This window comes from Colias eurytheme, chromosome 23, assembly GCF_061535395.1.
Source record: "Colias eurytheme isolate Ceu_HAF_F1 chromosome 23, ilColEury1 Martin Lab GWU primary, whole genome shotgun sequence".
NCBI lineage: Eukaryota > Metazoa > Arthropoda > Insecta > Lepidoptera > Pieridae > Colias > Colias eurytheme.
The window spans coordinates 8,376,384-8,398,208 of NC_143002.1; the positions used below are offsets into that span (position 1 = coordinate 8,376,384).

General features: G+C 33.3%; 3 protein-coding genes across 3 annotated transcripts in view; all 3 read right to left on the bottom strand.

The window, feature by feature from the left end:
- Positions 1–21,825, bottom strand: part of cpx (synaptic transmission protein complexin) — a 182,867-nt gene that overhangs the window by 104,130 nt on the left and 56,912 nt on the right. The gene's annotated exons all lie outside the window — the stretch shown is intronic.
- LOC149898433 (uncharacterized) lies at positions 2,121–4,456 on the bottom strand. Its single transcript, XM_090115292.1, has 4 exons — positions 4,393–4,456; positions 3,062–3,284; positions 2,874–2,935; positions 2,121–2,799 (listed from the first exon to the last, which is right to left on the bottom strand). Exons 1-4 carry the CDS (start codon positions 4,454–4,456, stop codon positions 2,759–2,761), a joined length of 390 nt encoding a protein of 129 aa, XP_089971418.1. The 3' UTR covers positions 2,121–2,758.
- LOC149898434 (uncharacterized) lies at positions 14,251–15,482 on the bottom strand. Its single transcript, XM_090115484.1, has one exon. The coding sequence runs from the start codon at positions 15,247–15,249 to the stop codon at positions 14,434–14,436; it is 816 nt and encodes a 271-aa protein (XP_089971610.1). The 5' UTR covers positions 15,250–15,482; the 3' UTR covers positions 14,251–14,433.

Below are 21,825 nucleotides of genomic sequence, written 5' to 3' on the forward strand. Positions count from 1 at the left end.
TTTTCGTTCTTTAACTTTTTCTTAATCTATGTTTAATAATATTACGAAAAAAATATTATTTTTATAGTTAACACTCGTACTTTATCTACATATCCTTTTGAAATCCAACTCATACAAATATTTACACATTAAAACAAAAAAAAAAACCTTACAATTTTAATAATAATGAGAACTAATCTCACACACAGCTCGTTTCGGACAATATTATTCCTGCAACTTTGTTTCATTGTGAAATATTGTCGTAAATTAAAAATTTCATATCATATGAAATATTGTGTTATGATATTAAATTAAATTCAAATTCAAATTCAAAAGCGTTATTGAACAAATTACTTATAAGAAAGGTCAAATGTTATTTTTGCAAGATAAAAGAACAGTAATAACTGAGGGACTGATGAAGTAAATATTGTTTAGTGAGTCTCTCTCGACTATCTTCAAGAGAAGATAATTATTAATAAATGTATATGATTAGATCAATAATAACAAAGATAATGTTAAAGGTGTTTAAGTTATTTTTCTTTATATTCGTGTAAAATGTAGACAAGAAATTATATAAAGTTCTGAATAAATGGTATTATATTTCTGAATTATACATCACAGTAAATTTAATACTTTGTAAATAAAAGTTAGACACAAATCATTTTTAACGCCTATTCAAGGTATTTTTCATATTCGTTCAATAATAACGTACGTTTTTAATATTAGAAAAACAGAAGACAGAAGTTTAAATTATTATACAAATAAATTGATTTATACAAATAAATTAACTACGTTCTAATTACGCTTATTGCGCTTAATCCTCACGACACGAAACTCAACCAAAAACAACTAAAAAGACCAACCTAGTAAACTTTCACATAATATTATAGTCGCAAGGATTTATCGTACCGAGTGATTCAAAGTAACTTTATATTTTTAGCGAGTTCAAATCCGCATGTACGAATCAGCTTTGCACTTCAGAATTTCCATTTATAATAATAATAATAAATACGGGCATTTCTCCGCAACTCGACGTCAAGCGCCTATTTTGCGTGAGAGAGGGAGGTGGGGGAAACCAGCTAAAATTGAAACCACCCGAGCTCCTCCATGAAGCCAAGCAGCTTGTGAGGGCTGCCAAAGGCTTCGGGGAGGGACCCGGGAGACCCCAGGTGTCTTGCCCTGTACTCCGCAACCCCCTTACATTCCATGATGACGTGGGCTGCCGTTTCCTCGGTTTCCATGCATGCTCTGCATAGCGGACTGCAATTTCCATTTTAACATGCATTTAAATAAATTGTTTGGTTGTTATTTTAACTATTACTATGTTATTTTGATTCTGTCACGTAAATGTGGATGTTAAGACGATACACAAAAAAAAATCCACTGCTTGGCAGGCGGAGTCTAATAGCTCGCTATCGCGAACGCGGGTGTGCGCGAAGTCATTCTTGCATACTCGCCGCGCTGCCGCTGGCCGACTCGGGACAAACATGTATGGAGTCGTCATACAGTTATAATATTGTTATACATATATTTAATTGTTGATTTATTGGTTTTATTTTCTTGCTTATAAACACAAAATTATCTTCTTTTTAACAACTACTTAGACATTATTAATAATTATTAATTATTATTATTTCGTAATGTTTACTTTATTACAAAATAATACAGGTTATAAATAATCTTTAAAATAACAAAAAATATAGTTACTCTGAAAAAATGAAATGGTACCTAATTACGCGGACTACTGAATTGATTTAGATAGAATTTGATGCTGACGTAGATATTACATCATGCCCAGAAATGAAAGGTACTATTTCTGAAAGAAGTTATAAACCCTAATTCGTCTCAGTCAAAGTCAAGAGTGGAAGATATCGCTAATACAGTAAAACTGATGCGAAACTTTGGATGTTAATTTGTATATTTTTTTGTTAGTTGTTACTTAATCACGTCAAGACTACATTACCAATTTTGATAAAATATAGCTAATTGCCTGGATTTACACATAGGATACTTTTTATCCGAACTGAACACTTCTGTGGGATAAAACAGGATTCACGATATAACCTTATTCCACGCGGGCAAAGCCGCGGTCGGAATGATATTTTTTTAAATAAAAAAATTGTTTAAAAAAAAAACACAAAATATATTGACGCATGTATTTATTTTTTGCACTCTATTATAATTGTAATTATTCATTACAAATAATCAAAATAAAATAGCCAGAACAAAGTTAGACCCTGGTAGGATAGGTAGGCAGGTACAGCAATGTGAGACGAACACTGGCTTATTTATACCAATAATAATGTATTATAAACATTAAATTAAGTTTACTTTCTAACAACAAAAATACAAAATATTAGCTAATGTGAAAACGAATCAACCAATCATCCCACAACAATGAAATGTGCACACAAATATTCATCCAAATCGGTTCATGTGATTAGGAGGAGTGACTGCAGCGCCATCCTCCGGGCCCAATTGTGTTTCCAGATCACCCAGGAACTCAATTTAATATACTTACACAAAATGTTTCGAAATGAAAACTCACATTACTATGTAAATATGAATATAAACCGGTTTTAGTACTAAACAATTTCCCGCACAGGTGTAGTAAGTATAAATGAAATAAATATCAACATCAAATTCTTTATACAACATACTTATCTACCACCTACTAAGAAATTCTTGAAATGTTTTCGTATTTTTTTAAAATATAATACTACTCCAACGAGCTCCTGTTCCATAATTCCATATTACGTCCACCATACTTCCACTAAGTTCACCATGATTTTTTATTTCTTTGCACTTTGTTGCTTTTTGCTAAAAATGGAATCATGCGATAAAACCAGTAGAGCGTTGATAACATACATTTTTGACTGAATAAAGGTACTTACGAAGGAGTGGGTTCACATTGTGAACAATCAGTGGGTTTATTTTCCTTCTGAATTCCGGATTTCTGAAAAGATTATTTATGCTATAAATGAAAAAATCTTACACATTCGTTATGTACTTAAAACAGGGGTACATATCAAACATCGTCTATAATACAATTATCATCAAATTTAAAATAAAACCAACTTACTTCATTAATTTGTTCCAATTGTAAGCATTCTTTTTCCTCCAACCTTTATGTTTCTTCTTCTTATTTTCTTTATTGTCCCCATTTGTCTCATTTTGTCTTATCGTGTTGTCACCCTTTTTTACGACTGCGCAAGCGACACAAGTTCCCCGTGTGACGGCCGTAGCGGGAATGACTCGTGCAGCGATCGGGGTAGGAAGGTACAGGGCGGCTCTCGCTATATTGGCTGGTCAGGCGCTAATTTCAAGTATTTCTTGTTTATTTCAAAACCATCGCACATTTCAAAATTCTAACACGGTAGACGTATAGGTTGTATATTTTATAGTTAATATCCAAAAAGTCGTAACTTTACGTTTGTTATTTTGAAGATGCCAGAGATTAAAAAAAAATAACAATGAGAACTTTGTATTTTTTTTCTATCGAGAAAATATCATGCAATCATGTTTCTAAAACGGTAGACGTATTGTGTTACTATTGAACTTTCTTGTCAAGAATTTTCATCACGACAACTTTAATAATATAAAAATTACGAAGGTTTAAAAAGGGCCGTAAATGTTAGAAAAATTAATTCATCACCTTAAGCTACATTGTTATTTGGTTTTTGTTACTGTTTACAACAATTTTACTGGAAATAGAGACATAATAGAGACATTCTCATAGAGTTTTAAAACTATGCATTTTATGTCCGTGTTACGAATTGACTCCTTAAAATATTTTGATAAAATATCTTCGAGACCAACAAATCAGTACAGCAATTTTAACAATAAATGTTTTAGTGTAAATGTATACCTACTGTTTATTGTTTACACTATGCTGTTTCTATTAACACTTTTACGTGGAAAGGACTCATGATAATATAGGAGTATCAAAGTATATAAAATAAAGTCTGTAATAATATAAGCTCTAGAAGTAAAAGCTCGAATATATCACATGTTATATAAACTTGTATATAAGTAATATTTCAGTCGCGCAGACAAGTAAACAACCCTACAAAATGAGGAGGTAACCACTCGATTAGTTTCAAGTGAGAGACTCATATTTCTCATTTAGCCGGGTTATATTACGCAGCTCATAAAATAGAAACGTATTTACAGTGAATAATGAGATTTTAGTTTGTATTTGTGTCGTTATATTACTAGTGTAGTGTCTGTACGCGTGGGTGTTATGATCGGCTTGTAATGTGTGCTCGATACAAAGAAAAAAGTATTATACCTGTGCTTTAGGTCACAAAGCTCCCACTCTTTATGACACTGAAACAGTTTCAGAAAAGGAGAGGTTTGATTACCTTTTTGCCCTTATACAAGAATTCCTTTCTTTCATTATATAGTAATTACCCACAAGGGCTTGTACTTTTTTTTTAATTGTGTTGTGAGCAGTTTCTACATCAACGTCGCTCATAATGTATGCGCTACGCCGCTGCTACGCTGGTGCTACGGTTTGCTACGATGTCTACGAAGTCTACGATGATCTTCACAAAATAATAAAATAAAAAGTATTCTATCGATCTAAGTACTTTATTGTGGAGTATTCTTATAATTTGTGAAGTTTCATAAAACCTAAATGCCTAGTTGTGAGTCTGTGGTCTATCACATACAATTTAATTATCTTTTACATTAGTTTTACGGAGATTGCTACAAAAGGTTAATCTCCCAATAAAACTAATGTAATGGAACCTTATAATACTCCTTTTATGTTATAGACTCGAATAGTCGTGAACACGGTCCTGAAATAAAATACGAAACAGAATAAACACTAATGACATAAACAACATTAACTAAGATCTTGTGCTAACTCTAATGAGAGCTAAATATCTTCTAGATGAGTGTTTTTCTCCGAAAATGGCTTGGAATAGTATTGCAAATAAATCAGTTCATAATTCAGGAGCTACGATGTCATACACAGATACGTCTAATACTTATATGAAATTGTCGTGTCGCGGAAAGTCTGAAACGGCTGGACCGATTTTTATGGAATTATTTTGCATATTAGTTCTGAAAATTGACCAAAATCATGATTAATACCCATAAATGATAAGAGTAAGGCAAAATATCGTGAAGGACGCGGGCTCGAATTCTACCTCGTTATCGATTTTTTTCAATTCTTTAAAAATTTATATTTATAAAGTATTTGAATGCCATAAAACCAAAATATTAAATTCAACAGAATAGCGTTTACCAGTTTAGATAATAAGTTATTAATATTACACACACTACACAATAACACGTCCCTTTTACGTCAGCGGTTAAAAATTACATAACAAAGCTTACCCAAACATAGTTTCATTATAAATACAGCCAATAGGTTCGGTTTCACGCGTTAATGATCGCGCTTTTTCACAAAGAGCATTCACCCATAAATTTCGGAGCTTATCACACACAAACCCACATAAATTTTCTTCGGGCCGCGAACCTTTGCTAACACTATATTACCGAAGTAGGTCACTCGGAAGGACCGCTTAGCGCGCTTACGGCCGCGTTTCTTTACGTTTTATAATTAAAAAGCTGACTGGAATATGTTGCTTTTAATTAACAGTCATTTGAGTCTTTATTTCATTGCTATTTTTGGGTTTTTCTACCGTAAATACTATCTCATTAGGATTTAAATGGAATTTTGTTTCAGTGAAAAAGGTAAAGATATCTTAATTTATAAAAACTAACTGACTTATACAAAGAATAGTATAAGAAACTATTAGGATTAGAAATTAGAAATTTTCACGGTGTGGCCTTAACATTCCACAGTATAAGATTCTTGAAATTTGTTGCTTAAAATAGACTAGGTAAGGGTTTAGTTTGTGAGAACCTTCGTCAATTTTGTAGCTAAAAGCTAACTAGGTCGCGTGCAGTAACGACTTATATATATAACATAATCTCTAATATCGTGCTCTTTTCGAAGATTTCTATACAGTTTTATAGTTAATAATAATAACACCACTTAAAATATGTTTTCAAAATATTAAGAAATTTGTGGAATTTTGTTGTGTATATGCGAGGGGTACAGTATATTTCACATCGTTAGGGGATTAACTTTCCTTGTTGAAATTAGCCGGGTTAGCTCGCTCATCTATTCTCTATAGAACAAAAATAGTGTTGCACATTGTCGCTGACTTTCCAATTTAGTTGTTGACGAGTCGAATTTACGCACCACGCCACAGGACAAAACAAGTATATATAAATATTATAATCGCTGTTTGTAGCTCACTGAACTGTATCCATGAATGATTCATTACAGAAGGAATTAGCTCGCGAAATATTTAGCAAAATTTAATTTTACACACCTCTGCGTTCGGGATATATGATTTTCTATAAGGAAACGACTACGACAACTGGGTAAATATAGATACATTTGTCAATATTTTATTTCAATAATTTCAATGATTTGTATTAAACTTGAAATAGTAAAATACAATAAATTCTTTACAACATGTTAGTTATATATAATCAAAATTCTGTGTAATTTAACATGAAATTATCATCACTTATGTTATAGTCTGTGTATACACTATACAGATGTTATTTTATAAAACATATATAAAACTTTCTGTTATGTATACCACACTCTATTAAAAATGGACTTAATAACTGTTAGATATACATATATTTTTAGATCCGTACTCTTATCAACAAACAGCTATAGTTATTTATATCTGTAATCAAAAAACTGCTGTTTTAAAACATATTGCAAATTATAAACCCTATGTAAAAAAATCTAATATTCCCCACATTTCCAAAAATAGCCCAAACCCAACCGCCGAACCGTGGCCGTATCCCTGACGTCACCGCTCCACAATTACATTTTACTTGACAATAAAAAAGTAATATAAAACCCTCTTTGTGTGCTAAGACACTGGTAATACTTTAAATTTTAGTACCTTTTTTATCTTTATTGAAAGTATTAATCTTTGTTTATGGAATACGTTTTTGTTACATTTTTAATTTTGTCAAAGAGTATTGTTGAAATATACATTTTTTATTTATAATTTCCTGTCCACTAATAATAAAAAAAAATCAAGAAATAATGCAGCTATTCGACTCTCTTGTTCTATAATAATAATAAAAAAATCAAGAAATAATGCAGCTATTCGACTCTCTTGTTCTAGATTCTTCTTACAAGAAAACCTTCAAATTCATATTCCTATTATGCCTTTTAAATAAACAAGGGAATTTTCCAAACTAATCAAAATCAAATCTGTGGGAAAAGTAACAAAAATATTATAATCAGAATAATCAAATTTACTTAACGATCCTGAATAATCATCTTACATCTAAAATATAATAAAGCAAAAATTCATGGTAAGTATATTATTTCTAACAAACAAGTCTGACGTCAGAATATGGTAATTTTTAATGAACCTATCACTCACTATAATGATAATACTTATGATAACATAACGAGCGTAATATAATGCTTAGGGCCAGTTTCGGCAGTTGTTGATAGAGGCAGTAAACACTTTTTGATTTATATTTTCTATACATAACAATAAACGACTTGTATAGTACAAATAATTTTAACTGAAAGATAAGCTTAACAAAATATATCCAAAAATACATGAACAACTATTTCTAATCCTCCTAAAATAAAGTGCAAAATTGGATACTTCAATGCATAAATCAGAATATTTAAACCCCGCTCAAAATCGTTCAATTCAACACGATTTTTTACTCCAATCATCAATTTTTAATCAGTGATGAATCACGTTAAATTCTAGCTAGAATATTGAGCAAATTTCGGTTAAAAAGTTATTAAATGAAAAGTTCAATGGATCGATTTCTATGTTAATACTGACCCACCTCTGCTGTCTTCCGAATCATGCATATTTATGTTAGACTTACGGCGTCGAATGCTTTTACATAAAACTAAGCTGCGACCTAAATATTACAAAACATGCATCTGTATGAAGTAGACAATTTTATTGATTGCTTGCGACAATATGGTTTAGTTTTCTATACTCATTTCTTACTATTTTACATAATCAAAGACAGTATTGTACTTTGTGAAAACTGATACACGGTTTATGTATGATAGAGTTTTTCGAAACTACTAATTAAAAAAAGAGCATGTGTGCCGAGCTGTGGTGCCGAGCATACGTGTCAGAACTGAATCTTCTTTGGCAAGATTCAATAATACTAATCGTATGTTAGTGAACTTAGCAGATCATTTTTAGCAGATCAAAAAAAAAATTTGAGTTCTTATCGCGTGCAGTTGAGTTCTACAGTTCCTGATACTTTTTAGAAATAGTTCTGGCGTTTTTACCTTAAAAAACGATATTTGAAAAAATGATCTGCCAACTTCCCGTAGCAGATCATTTTTAGCAGATCAAAAAAAAAATGTGAGTTCTTATCGCGTGCAGTTGAGTTCTACAGTTCCTGATACTTTTTAGAAATAGTTCTGGCGTTTTTACCTTAAAAAACGATATTTGAAAAAATGATCTGCCAACTTCCCGTAGCAGATCATTTTTAGTAGATCAAAAAAAAAATGTGAGTTCTTATCGCGTGCAGTTGAGTTCTACAGTTCCTGATACTTTTTAGAAATAGTTCTGGCGTTTTTACCTTAAAAAACGACATTTGAAAAAATGATCTGCCAACTTCCCGTAGCATTAGCAGATCAAAAAAAAAAATGTGAGTTCTTATCGCGTGCAGTTGAGTTCTACAGTTCCTGATACTTTTTAGAAATAGTTCTGGCGTTTTTACCTCAACAAACGACATTTGAAAAAACCCGACCTGGACCCGGCTTAACGTGATGCTAAGACGTAATGCTACGACGTGATGCTACGACGTGATGCTACGACGTGTTGCTACGGCGTGATGCTACGCTGTGATGCTACGGCGTGATGCTACGGCGTAATGCTACGGCATGTGTTACGGCGTGATGCTACGCTGTGATGCTACGGCATGTGTTACGGCGTGATGCTACGCTGTGATGCTACGCTGTGATGCTACGGCATGATGCTACGGCGTGATGCTACGGCATGATGCTACGGCGTGATGCTACGTAGTGATCCTACGGCGTGATGCTACGGCGTGATGCTACGGCGTAATGCTACGGCGTGATGCTACGGCATGATGCTATGGCATAATGCTACGGCGTGATGCTACTGCATGGTGCTACGGCGTGATGCTACGGCATGATGCTACGGAGTGATGCTACGGCATGATGCTACGGCGTGATGCTACGGCGTGATGCTACGGCATGATGCTACGGCATGATGCTACGGCATTATGCTACGGCATGAAGCTACGGCATGATGCTACGGCATGATGCTACGGCATGATACTACGGCATGAAGCTACGGCATGATGCTACGGCATGATACTACGGCGTGATGCTACGGCCTGATGCTATGGCATGATGCTACGGCATGATGCTACGGCATGATGCTACGGCGTGATGAAATATGACATAAATAAATTTTCTAGTGTTTCATTTAACGCGAGTATTTCTAAAACTTTATTCAATTTAATTAAATTATAAATAAAATTATAATCAGGATAATAGATAAATTCGATATCTCACTTTAAAAAACACGGCTTTAAAACTAAACGCTATACTGGTAAAATAAAGCACAAAATAATGATTGCATTTTTCCTAATTAAGCGTGAGGCGCGCTTTGTTTACAGCCATTGTGCATAATTCTTTATTCCTTATTAATTATTCTTTCAATTAAGCTATTGTCTATCTCTGTTTGGACGCTGTTTTGAATGGTTTAAAATAAAAACTATCATAAGCCTGCATTGTCTTGAGCTGTGATTATAATTGTTCTGAAATCAATTAGTTTTGGTTCATTTGTCTCTCTGCTCTGAATGCTGCATTGGTACAGTGCTTACAATATCAGCTAATAATTATTGAGGGTATTGGGTTCGATTCCCGTTGGAGCTGAATAGGAAAAATGTGTCTAGAGTCTAGAATAATTATATGTTAATCAGGTTGGTAATCAATTAGTTTTTGTAGAGAATTTTATGTATATAATGAAATGAATATGATTGTCCTATGTTTTCTAGTTTAAAATAATATAATATTATGCTTTATGTTTACTGTATAACAGTGGGATATTTTATGGTAACGTGACAAAGTCTCAAAAGATTTGCATGTTATTTGATACACAAAGCTTTATGCGGTTGATAAATGATCAACCTAAAGTTATTCGTGAAAAGAGGCTGTTTTGAAAAAGTTACGAAGTAATGTAGGTCATTTCAACATTATTATCTAGTTCAAACTCAAACTCAAACTCAAACATTCATTTATTCAATTAGACTACTATTTAGTAGCACTTTCGAATCGTCATTACATAGTATTTTTTACATTTACCACCGATTCGGAAAGCAGTATCTATGGAGAAGAATCGGCAAGAAACTCCATAGTTGCTCTTTAAAATAATGTCAATAAATTTACATAATATGTAACTTATATCTAACTACATAATATGCCAAAGAACTGTCCTGTGGTTTTTACGCGACAACCCTCCATGGGTCATAGTTATAGAACAGATTAACTTTTTACTCAATGCTTGGTTTCAAATAATAAAAACTATCCGTAAATTTGGAGTCAATATAATAACTATTACTGCATGCTAATTTCAAGAACGGCTCGATTAATTTTGACGTTTTTTTTACAGATGAATAAGGGACATCTTTAATAAATTTTCCCACAATTTCCACAAATATCTAATAATGCTCTACCTACAGTAAAAGTAATTCGAGAATTTCTACCACTTTCACTTATATTTCATATTATTACGCTTACACGGTATAAATATTTTAGGTGTTTGGGTGTACTAAATGAAATACTCGCTTACGAAGCATACATATTTATTGCGCACGGCGTAAACGTCCGGCAACGACAATTGGGAGTTTCACACTGTATATAATACATTACATTTATTATTACATTATGTGTTTTGTAAGTCAGCAAAACCCCTACAATATTCCCCCCCTTTTACAAAAAAAAATAATATAGAGAAATTTAAACAATTAATAGAAAACAGGCAGATACAAGTTACATGATTATCACACAAATTGGTCGTATTAAGCAAGCGTGTCACATTACAGTACGATACATATAATAAGTTACAATTGCGAAACAAAAACAAAATAAAAACAAAATAAAATACAATATAATATGTTTACGATACAATTTTGTGGGATTGCGAAACTTACGGCTATGTTACACTAAACATAAATCGAATGCGATACTATGTTTTATAGAGCTAAATAGGGTATAAAATCATATAGTAACAGCTATTAACGTATTTAGTGGATAACATACTTAAAATTATATATTAAAACGTACTGTGGGTTTAATGACACGACCGTAACGGGTTCTTCGAACTGAGGTCGTGGGTTCAATTCCTGGTGAAACGGGAGGTTCAGGTGTATCTTTCGATTCAGTTATCTTTGATTCATTTTCGGCTAATACGTACGCTGGTTTGAGTCGGTCTATCGAGATTGCAGTTTGCCGATTTGGTAACTGCACGATGTAAACCTTGGACCTCCTTTCCACTACGCGGTAAGGACCGTCATAGGGTGGTTTCAAAGGTTTACGCACTGAGTCATCCCGTACAAAAACGAAATTTACTTTGGAAAGATCGGGATGAACGAAAAATGAACGAGTATTACTATGAGATTCGGGAACTGGTTGTAATGACTTAACTTGACTCTGTATTTGTTTTATATATTCGGAAGGTTCTAATGATGTAGTATTTTTCGTGCTGTCATAAAAATCTCCGGGTAACCGTAGGGTACGCCCGAAGGTTAGTTGAGCAGCTGAAACTCCAGAATCGCTTCTATACGCGGCTCGTAAACCTAAAAGAACTGTGGGCAACTCCTGAACCCATGACTTACTTGATAAACGTGCCATAAGCGCTGCTTTGAGTGTCCTATGCCAGCGTTCTACAGCGCCGTTTGCCTGAGGGTGATAACTAGTCGTACGAATCCTATTTATACCTAGTAAATTCATAAGTTCTCTAAACAATGAACTCTCAAATTGCCGACCTTGATCACTCGTGAGTTTGATTGGACAACCATAGCGACATATCCAATTTTCGTATAAAAATTTTGCTACTGTCTCGGCGGTAATATCACGAATAGGTAAAGCCTCGGGCCAGCGTGTGTATCGATCAATGACAGTTAAACAGTATCTATATCCATGTTCTGTTATGGGTAATGGACCTATTATGTCGACATGGATATGTTCGAACCGATCAGCATTTGGAAATTTACCTAAGTCAGCAACTGAATGTCTATCTATCTTAGAACGTTGACATTCCAGACAGGTTTTTGACCATAAATTAATGTCGGAATTCATTTTTGGCCAATAAAACTTTTCCGTAACTAATTTTCGGGTAGCTCGAACCCCTGGATGGCTGATATTGTGTATACTGTTAAAAGCTAAACGTCTAAATTTGTCTGTTAAATAAGGTCGAGCAGTACCTGTCGAAAAATCACAAAAAATCGCTTTATTACAAGTAGGTATAAACATTTTCTTTAATAAATTCGTGTTATTATTCGTCAAATAGTCGTCCATTGATTGCGATTCTGCTAATTCATTATAATCTAAAACGGTAGGAAAATATATTGTTTCTATTCGTGACAAAGAATCGGCTACTATATTATTTTTGCCAGTAATATGTTGTATATCCGTTGTAAATTCGCTGATATAAATTAAGTGTCGTATTCTCCTCGGTGTTTCATTAGATTCTTTACCTAATTTTAAAAATGCGTATGTTAGAGGTTTATGATCCGTAAAAACAGTAATGCGTCGTCCTTCAAATAATTTTCGAAAATGCTTAATTGCTAAATAAATCGCAAGTAACTCTCGATCATACGTAGAGTATTTTTGCTGTGCATTAGTTAACTTTCTTGAAAAGTATCCTAAGGGTTGCCAACAGCCATTAACCTGTTGCTGCAAGACGGCTCCTACGCATGTATCTGATGCATCAGTCATTAAAGCTAAATTCGAATCTACTCGTGGATGAGCCAATGTAGCGGCCTGTTTAAGACCTGTCTTACATTGTTCAAACGCTTCGATTGCTTCCTGTGACCAATCAATTTTGGTTTGGTCGTTCTTTTTAGTACTACCTAAATACCTATTAAAAATTGCCTGATATGACGCGGCGTGCGGTAAATGAGCACGATAAAAATTAATCATACCGGTAAAACGACGTAATCCTGATACGGTTTCAGGTCTAGGATAATCTATTTTCGCTTTAACTTTATCTTCAGAAGGTCGAATTCCATCCTTTGAAACATAAAAACCTAAATATTCAAGCTGAGACTGTCCGAAAGAACATTTATTTAAATTAATTGTAATATTATTTTGCGATAAACGTTGAAAAACAATACGCAAGTGCTCAAGGTGTTGGGTTTCATTTTCGCTAGCGATCAAGGCGTCATCAATATAATTAAAAATAAAATCTAGGCCATTGAATACGGTGTCCATGAATCTCTGAAATGTTTGGGCTGCATTACATAAACCAAAAGTCATCCTTGGAAATTCAAATAGTCCGAAAGGTGTAATAATTGCTGTTTTCTCTACGTCTTGAGGTGCAGTTTCTATAAAATGGTATGCTCTATTTATGTCAATTTTTGAAAAACAAGTCTTACCTGCTAAGATGTACGTAAAGTCCTGGAGACGGGGAATAGGGTAACGATCCGGCTTGGTGATTGCGTTAAGCCTGCGATAATCACCACAAGGCCTAATATCTCCATTTTTCTTAGTAACCACATGGAGAGGACTCGCCCAAGCGCTTTTAGATTGACGACATATACCTAGCTCTTGCATCTTTTCAAATTCTTTCTTTACAAGTTTATACTTATCTGGAGGTAACGGTCTCGCCCTAGCATATACCGGAGGTCCGGTAGTTTCTATACAATGTTGTATAGAACTAGGTGGCAAATTTAAAAATGATGTAGGTTTAGTTAAATTGGGAAAGTCCCGTAACAAATTATAATATGGATGCCCTACACTAAAAGATAGTACGGATGGCTCAGTGACGCAAACAATCGAACCTATTACTTTTAAATCTGTAATTTGATCAATGAGTTTTCGTGAGCTGACATCAACTAGTAACTTATAATAACTTAAAAAATCTGCTCCTAAAATTGGTTGTTTCACGTCAGCAATTACGAAATCCCACCGATAAGGTCGCCTTAACTTTAAATTTAGAACTAGAGACTTAGTACCGTAGGTTTTTATTTCAGTACCATTTGCTGCGAATAATTTATAATCACTGCACTTACTTGTTTGACATCGTTTACCTATTGGCAAAACAGAGATATTCGCACCAGTGTCAATTAAAAACTTTAAACCACTATTTATGTCGGTGATGCGTAGGCGATTACAGGGTTGGATGGTGCAGACTTCCGCCGCAGGCTGCACCTTGTTTAGTTTTCCTTGACCTTCCACGCGCAGGGCTCCTTACAGTTCCGTGCGTTGTCCCGGAAACGATGATGGTAAAAGCAAAGCCAGCCTGGACTGTTTGGACTTCGTCGAGGTGCTGAGTGTGCACGGTTACGACTCTGAGAACGTGGACGTCCACGGTAGTTCCATCGCCGTGCTGGTCTGGATCTCTCCAAGTTGGCCACTTTGAGGGTTAGCTTGGCGATTTCCGCCATTATGAGCTCCGTATCCTTGTTAGTTGCACTCGTAGAAGGCTGGTGCTGCTTTTGTGTCACTTCATTGACGCTACTGACGCTTTGTGTAGACTCCAAAACGTTGTCTGCGATGGCAGCTAAGCTGTCGAGGGATTTGGTATCCGAAACCGCGAGAACAGCTCGTACAGCGTTGGGCAGATGTCCTTGCCACAGAATCCGTAATGTGTCATCAGGGATTTTGTCCTTGGCGAGCTCCTTCATCCTTCGCAGCAGTTGCGAGGGCTTTTGTTCACCTAGCTCCATCTCACCAATTAATTTTTGAAGCTGGCGGTTTTTGGATTCCTCATAAACAGCCAGTAACCGCTGTTTCAGTGCTTCGAATTTGTGAGTCGCAGGTGGGTCGATGAGGATGTCGGTCACTTGTTGAATTGCTTCTTTACTTAATTTTGAAACAACGATGTCGTACTTAGCCTCATCCGACAATTTTTGAGGGGCTAGCATACATTCGACCCGTATAAACCATATCCTGGGCTGGTCCATCCAAAAATCCGGTATCTTCGATGTGAGTGTTATCGCCGCCATATCAATAGTTGGTGGATGTGCCATTTTAAATTTAATTTAATAATTTTCGCGGCGCGAACTTGTATGCGCGAAGAACGCGGGGTCACCACTTTAGGTGTTTGGGTGTACTAAATGAAATACTCGCTTACGAAGCATACATATTTATTGCGCACGGCGTAAACGTCCGGCAACGACAATTGGGAGTTTCACACTGTATATAATACATTACATTTATTATTACATTATGTGTTTTGTAAGTCAGCAAAACCCCTACAATATTAAATTCGTTCACACTTCCTTATTACAATCTCAATACAGGTTGTTCAGTATATTGTATCCGAAATATAATTCCAGTTTCAACCGACCCGGATGTCGGAACCGGGTTTCGAAGGGTTGCGTAAAGTGGCTATTTCGACCCGGTTAGCGTAATATGCAAGTAGTTTTATACTTTATATAATTATAGTTATAAATAGTTTCGGCAGGTTGAGGTACCAAGGCCAATACGCATTTAATTATTTATAGATAATTATGAATCTTACATTTTTAACATAGGTATCTGTAACATAGGCAAGGAAAGTGTTGGAGAACATGTTTTACAAAATTAAACTACAGATTTCACCACGACTTCAAATACAATACATATTATTTGTATTGTAATCTCTATTTTCCTTTTAATAAATTATTTTGGATAAAAGTATTCTACATAAAATATCAATAAAATAAATTCAGTTGTATATTTTATTTTTACAGTAAAATATTTCCAATAAATTTCACAGTCAAACAATTGTATTGTATTCAATAAAAACGAGCCACGAAAAAAATTAACGAAAAAGCGGTAGAAGAACCACAAATGAATGATAGAAAGGCGGACAATTTGTACATTATTTATCGTCATAGACCCGCCCTTTATTTTCTTTGGCCTCATAGAAGAAAAGCTAATATTTTATCCAATAAACAAAGGCCTCTCTTTTGTATGGCAGTGCTAATGAACCACAGGTCTAGCTTTGAATTGTAGGTACGATTAAAATGTGTGCTTTTAATAATAAATTGCATCCAACTGTACCTACATTTTCATATAGTGTTTAAAATCATGGTTTTCGATGTAACGTTTTCATTTTTAAAGCTTAAAATTCTTTGAAAGTGTTTTTTCCACGCATACTGAAAAAATTTTTTACATTGTATGTAGAGAATATTCGCACTATTTACCTATGTGTGCCACTTTCTCAAATGTAATTCCATAAAAACAATATCTAAAATTAAATTCAATACATAGTTGCATCAACATTTTTGTTCAGTAAGTCGAGATCGAAATCAAAAAAATAATATCACACAAGAAAACAAAAATATTAATATCTACCATTATCACAAGAAAATTACCGCATACCTATTCATTATTGTACAAGTCACCACCTCATTAATATACGAAGACAAATATTCAGCAAGAACTAACTCTGTGAGAGTTGAAACATTCATAAACTTCGAGTCCAAGTGGCGAGTACTTTGGTTAACGTATTTTAAGACCCCTTTACATCTTCAGGAACCCGTAACTCTGACTTAGTTGGAACTTGGAAGTTATATTGTTAATGGAAAATAAAATTTTGTAACCTGATACGTCGTTAACAAGAAGAATTGGTTTATAAATTAAAAGCTTATCTAGGCAATCTTTAAAGGAACATTTTTCATTGATGTTCCGTTTTTGAAAAATTCTTTATTGCACACAAAAAGTTGGACTTTTTATAAGTTTTATGTAACATGTATGATTTAATGTATTATATCGTAACTTATGTACGGCTATACAAAATTAGTTTTTAGCTTATCTACAATTATGTTAACAGCTATGTATTTTTAGATGGATTATCTATACTTATTTTAATATTATAAAGCTAAAACAAACAATCTCTTTTGATTGAACGCGCTAATCTCAGGAACTACTGGTCCGATTTGAAAAAATCTTTCGGTATTAGAAAGCTCATTTATCTAGACAGGCTTATAGGCTATATATATATCATCACGCTAAGACCACAGGAGCGGAGCACTGCGGGTAAAACCGCGCTGCACAGCTAGTTAAGAAATAAAATAAATGAACATCACTTTGAATAGGAGTTTGTCATTTTATTGAATTAATAATGATCTGTTCTATTAATTATTCATTCAAAGTAATTGATTGTGATAGTAATTGAAGTTGTCACGCGAAACAGTTGTATAAATGGCTTCATTTCGTATTAAATGTTTATACATTTATCATTTCAAAGCGAAGGGTCTCATTGTAGTTAGTGGTTCTTGTTATTAGTGATAATAACAAATAGAAAAGCAATGTTACTGTATACTTTTTTTATTCAATAGTGATAATAATTTACTCTTTATATAAGTAAAATAATGTACTCTAAACCGTCTCTACATTATTCATTACCTGTATTCTTTCTGTTTAACAATTTTTTTCCACTTACTATTTCTAATTTCTATTAGGTTACTTCTGCTCACCGGATATTTTTGTTACAATACCTGAAAAGAAAAATAAACCATTATTAAATAAGAATTTGGTAATTAAATTATGAAAGCAAATTAAACAACGTAAAGTCATATTATTATTTTCAATATTACACCCCTTGCTAAATTATTACATAAAGGAAAATTCATCATGCCTTTTTACTAACGTTATAATATAACATTATCTTTCGCAAAATTCTAATCAAATTTAATATACCGTCACACCAATTCAAATCCACTTAAAGGAATATTTCACTAAAGGTAAACTTAAAACTCGATAAACTTTACCAAACTAAAGTATGCCCTTTAAACATTATCTAGTTCAATCTGATAATCCAGACACGACTATAATAAGCAGATAAAAGCACTCAGTCTGCCTAGATCGGGTTTCTAGGTCATAGTGCTCTATTAGTGTTCTGGCGATATAACAAGATTTGGCAGACATCCCTAGTCGATATCGATAAATTTAGTAAATGAGTTCGTAAATAGGGTGCTTTGCTACGTATAGTTTAGTCGTGACAACCCTATGTTAAGCAAAATTATTGACTAAACTAATGTTTAACATTAAATGGTTTTAAAAGAGCAGCTACAGACTTCGCTTTAAAAACTGCTTTCCGAACCGATGGAACATGATTCATTCTCTACTGTTACTTGACGATTCAAAAACATTTCTAAACGAAGTATAGTTTAATAAATAAATATTTGAGTTTGAAACTAAAACTAATAGGAAACATATTTAATATTAGTACCTATAGATAAGTAAAATATGGTATTTACCAAGAAGGCATGATCATTGACGTCTCTGAAAGAACTGTGTTTAAACAATTTACGATGTGAAAATCAGTTCACTCACATATTCGTTGTATTTCATCTTCTAATGTAGGTAGGTACTTTACTAAATCATGTTTGATGTTCATTGAGCCGTTTCAAAGAGATCACGAGAAGACTGTCACCCTCCAACGAGCAATGTATATTGCAAAATAGAAAACGAGTCATGTTTTATCAATTTGTATCTTATATTCTTATTTGTTTCTTTTAGTATTAAATTTTGTATGATGTAAAAGACGATCGAGTGACACGAAATAAATAAAAAAATCGTTAAGGGTTGGTACTTGTGTTTATTACATATAATTTAATTACTTCAACTCATAAAAGTTACTACTTTCTTGAATTTGCTTAGAAAAGGTAACACAAATTGTCATATTTTAATAACTTTTGGCACTCATTTAACGTCATAAATCAATATTATGTACAGAAGTTAAAATATATATTTAAAAAAAGTAAAAAAGTCTTTTTCAATATCCTTCTACTCATTTGAGATTATAATTATTATTTTATAAATGTAACAGCTTCAAAAAGGTATTTATATTTAAATTACAAGTCTCTCATCAAGACCTAATGAAATAAAACAAAGTATCACTAAGTCCACAACACCAGCTATTTACAAGAATAAATGTTAAATACAGTTTTTAATGAAAAAACTTTTTTATTTCAGTTAATTTAGCCAGCTAAGAATCTCGGACAAAACAAGGAGAATAGAGTATTTAACGCTCCAATTATAAACGCGCAAGGAAAGCACTAATAAACAATCTAAATCTATAATTTTTTATTTAATTCATTTCTCTACATCCTTTATTATAAGTAACTAGCGGTCCGCCCCGGCTTCGCCCGTGGTACGTGTTTATGTTTTCTTTCCATAAGAGCCATCCTCGTACTTAAAGGAATATTATAAAAAAAAGACGTGTGGCACTCGGGGACTGCCGCGGTAAAGCTATTGCATGCTATGCCTTCAAACCACACCTCCGTGCCCGTCGGAGTGGGGAGCGTGAGGTTTTTTCGTTACGGAATGTCTAGATTCGGTCCCCGCGCTCAAGGCCCGTGATAGAAGCTATGCAATAGCTTAAAAGAATTATCGAAATCGATCCCGTTCACGCGTGATGCCGTGACCAAGGAAAACGTGTTTCATTTTTATATATTACTAGCGGTCCGCCCCGGCTTCGCCCGTGGTACATATGAAAAATAGATGTTGGCCGATTCTCAGACTTACCCGATATGCACAGAAAATTTCATGAGAATCGGTCCACCCGTTTCGGAGGAGTATGCAGACTAACACTGTGACACGAGAATTTTATATATAAGATGTATACTTATGTAGATAACTTTTATAATGCTCGAACATAGTTTTGTATGTAGGTATATCATAATAAATCTCGTAACAAACCAGAAAAGTTAAAAGTTACATTAAGAAAGATGCGTATGTTTATTTAAAACTGTATCTAACAAAAAAAAAGCTTGTACATTTAAGTTTTTAAGGGATTGTCGACAACCGAGCGTAATATTTCGAAGTCAATGTAAAATATTAAATACATACCTACTGTTCGTATTAAAACGGGAACAATACAAACGTAACTCATACCACGCTTCCCTTGAGATTAAATACAATACTTACATTGAAATTAATATCACTGAACAAAGCTTTAAGGTTTCAGTTTATTCGCTCATAATTAAACTTCCAAGTATTAAAACGAAAATGATTAAAATATAAAAGTTTTAAAATATTCATTGTATTCTATTCTACTCGTAAACTTTTATTAAAATAGCAATATTCCCGCTAATAACCGACTTCATTAATGTTTCGTCTTTGAAATAAAGGTAAATCTCTTATATATAAAATTCTCGTGTCACAATGTCTGCATACTCCTCCGAAACGGGTGGACCGATTCTCATGAAATTTTCTGTGCATATCGGGTAAGTCTGAGAATCGGCCAACATCTATTTTTCATATGTACCACGGGCGAAGCCGGGGCGGACCGCTAGTTGGACTATAATATTTTTACAGCTTATTTTCAAATTTTCTCATCACCATTACTACAATACAATCTACACTATATCAACTATGTGTTGACTTATGAGCTTATGGTTTACGTTTTACTTTTCGATCATAATTTATAATATGATAAAGTTATTGACATATTTACATAAGGTAAGGTCAAAACAACATAAACGAACGCATATTAATTATAATACATAAGTTAAACTTAAATAATAACTTTATTCATAGCAAACAATTCTTTCCGAGTCAAATGTTTCAATAGGTTTTCTTCGAAACACTATGAATATCAAAATGTGCTAGTTGAAAACATTCGAAATAGAATTTGGACAAAGCATTACGTAAGTTAGATGCGCTGCAACGGATCTACTTGCTGTCGGATTGAATTTGTCGGATTTAGACTCAAATAAATTGGATTCCCTTGAATAAATGATAGTGCTTTTAGTTTTTACACGTACTTTATGGAGAGATTATGTGTGTGTTGATTTTTATACTGAATAAAGTTTATAATCCCCTATAAATAGTTTGTATGTAATTATACCAGATAATATAAAGTATAATATTAACCAACTGTAACAATATCGATAAGTACAATAGGTATAAGGTATATGCAAAAATATGCACGTACCTATATTATAAGTCGTGTACTTAACTAACATGAACTTCATTCATTCCATTCATAGTTTTTAATTGAAAAATAAAGTAATATGTAAAATGAAAAATATTATACCTACTTTTTTAAATGTTCGTATAATAATACGTTACCTAAACAAAATAACGCTTATGGCTAATTATTTTACTTCACAAACACAATTTTTAGGAATAAACTATTTCAAAAGTTGGTATATCCAACAATCCTATTATACAAACGAGATAGTACTTTACTATTTGGAGATAGAGTTTAATTTCGTGTGCACGCGAGTTTACGTGTTCTGCATAACCAAGTTATACTGCAGACAACAGACCACAATTTTATTTTAAATTTCAAACTCAATTTTTAAAGTGTTCTTCATGAATTGAGGATTTTTAGACAATTTATTTAAACAAATGTAAAAGTTATCTCAGCTAAATTTTGTTAGGTACTGAAAGTAACTGAGTTTATGATACTAGTTAGTGTTGATTATATTCAAGTAACTGTAAACAATTTTCCAATTTTTATTTTAAATTGAACATTATAGCTGAAATAATGTCGATAAAAATGCGTGAAAATAATGAAATACCATAATTTGTATTTCGAATCCCATTTAAATCTTCTATGTATAATTTACATAATACAATATTTACATAATTTAAATAATTCTACT

Bases quoted from the DNA above. Each gene is read 5' to 3' on its own strand.
- LOC149898434 (XM_090115484.1), bottom strand. From the start codon at position 15,249: ATGGCACATCCACCAACTATTGATATGGCGGCGATAACACTCACATCG.
- LOC149898433 (XM_090115292.1), bottom strand. From the start codon at position 4,456: ATGAGCGACGTTGATGTAGAAACTGCTCACAACACAATTAAAAAAAAA. The intron at 3,285-4,392 runs GTAATTACTATA...GCGCCTGACCAG, and splicing joins AAAAGTACAAGCCCTTGTGG to CCAATATAGCGAGAGCCGCC. The intron at 2,936-3,061 runs GTAAGTTGGTTT...TAATCTTTTCAG, and splicing joins AATTGGAACAAATTAATGAA to AAATCCGGAATTCAGAAGGA.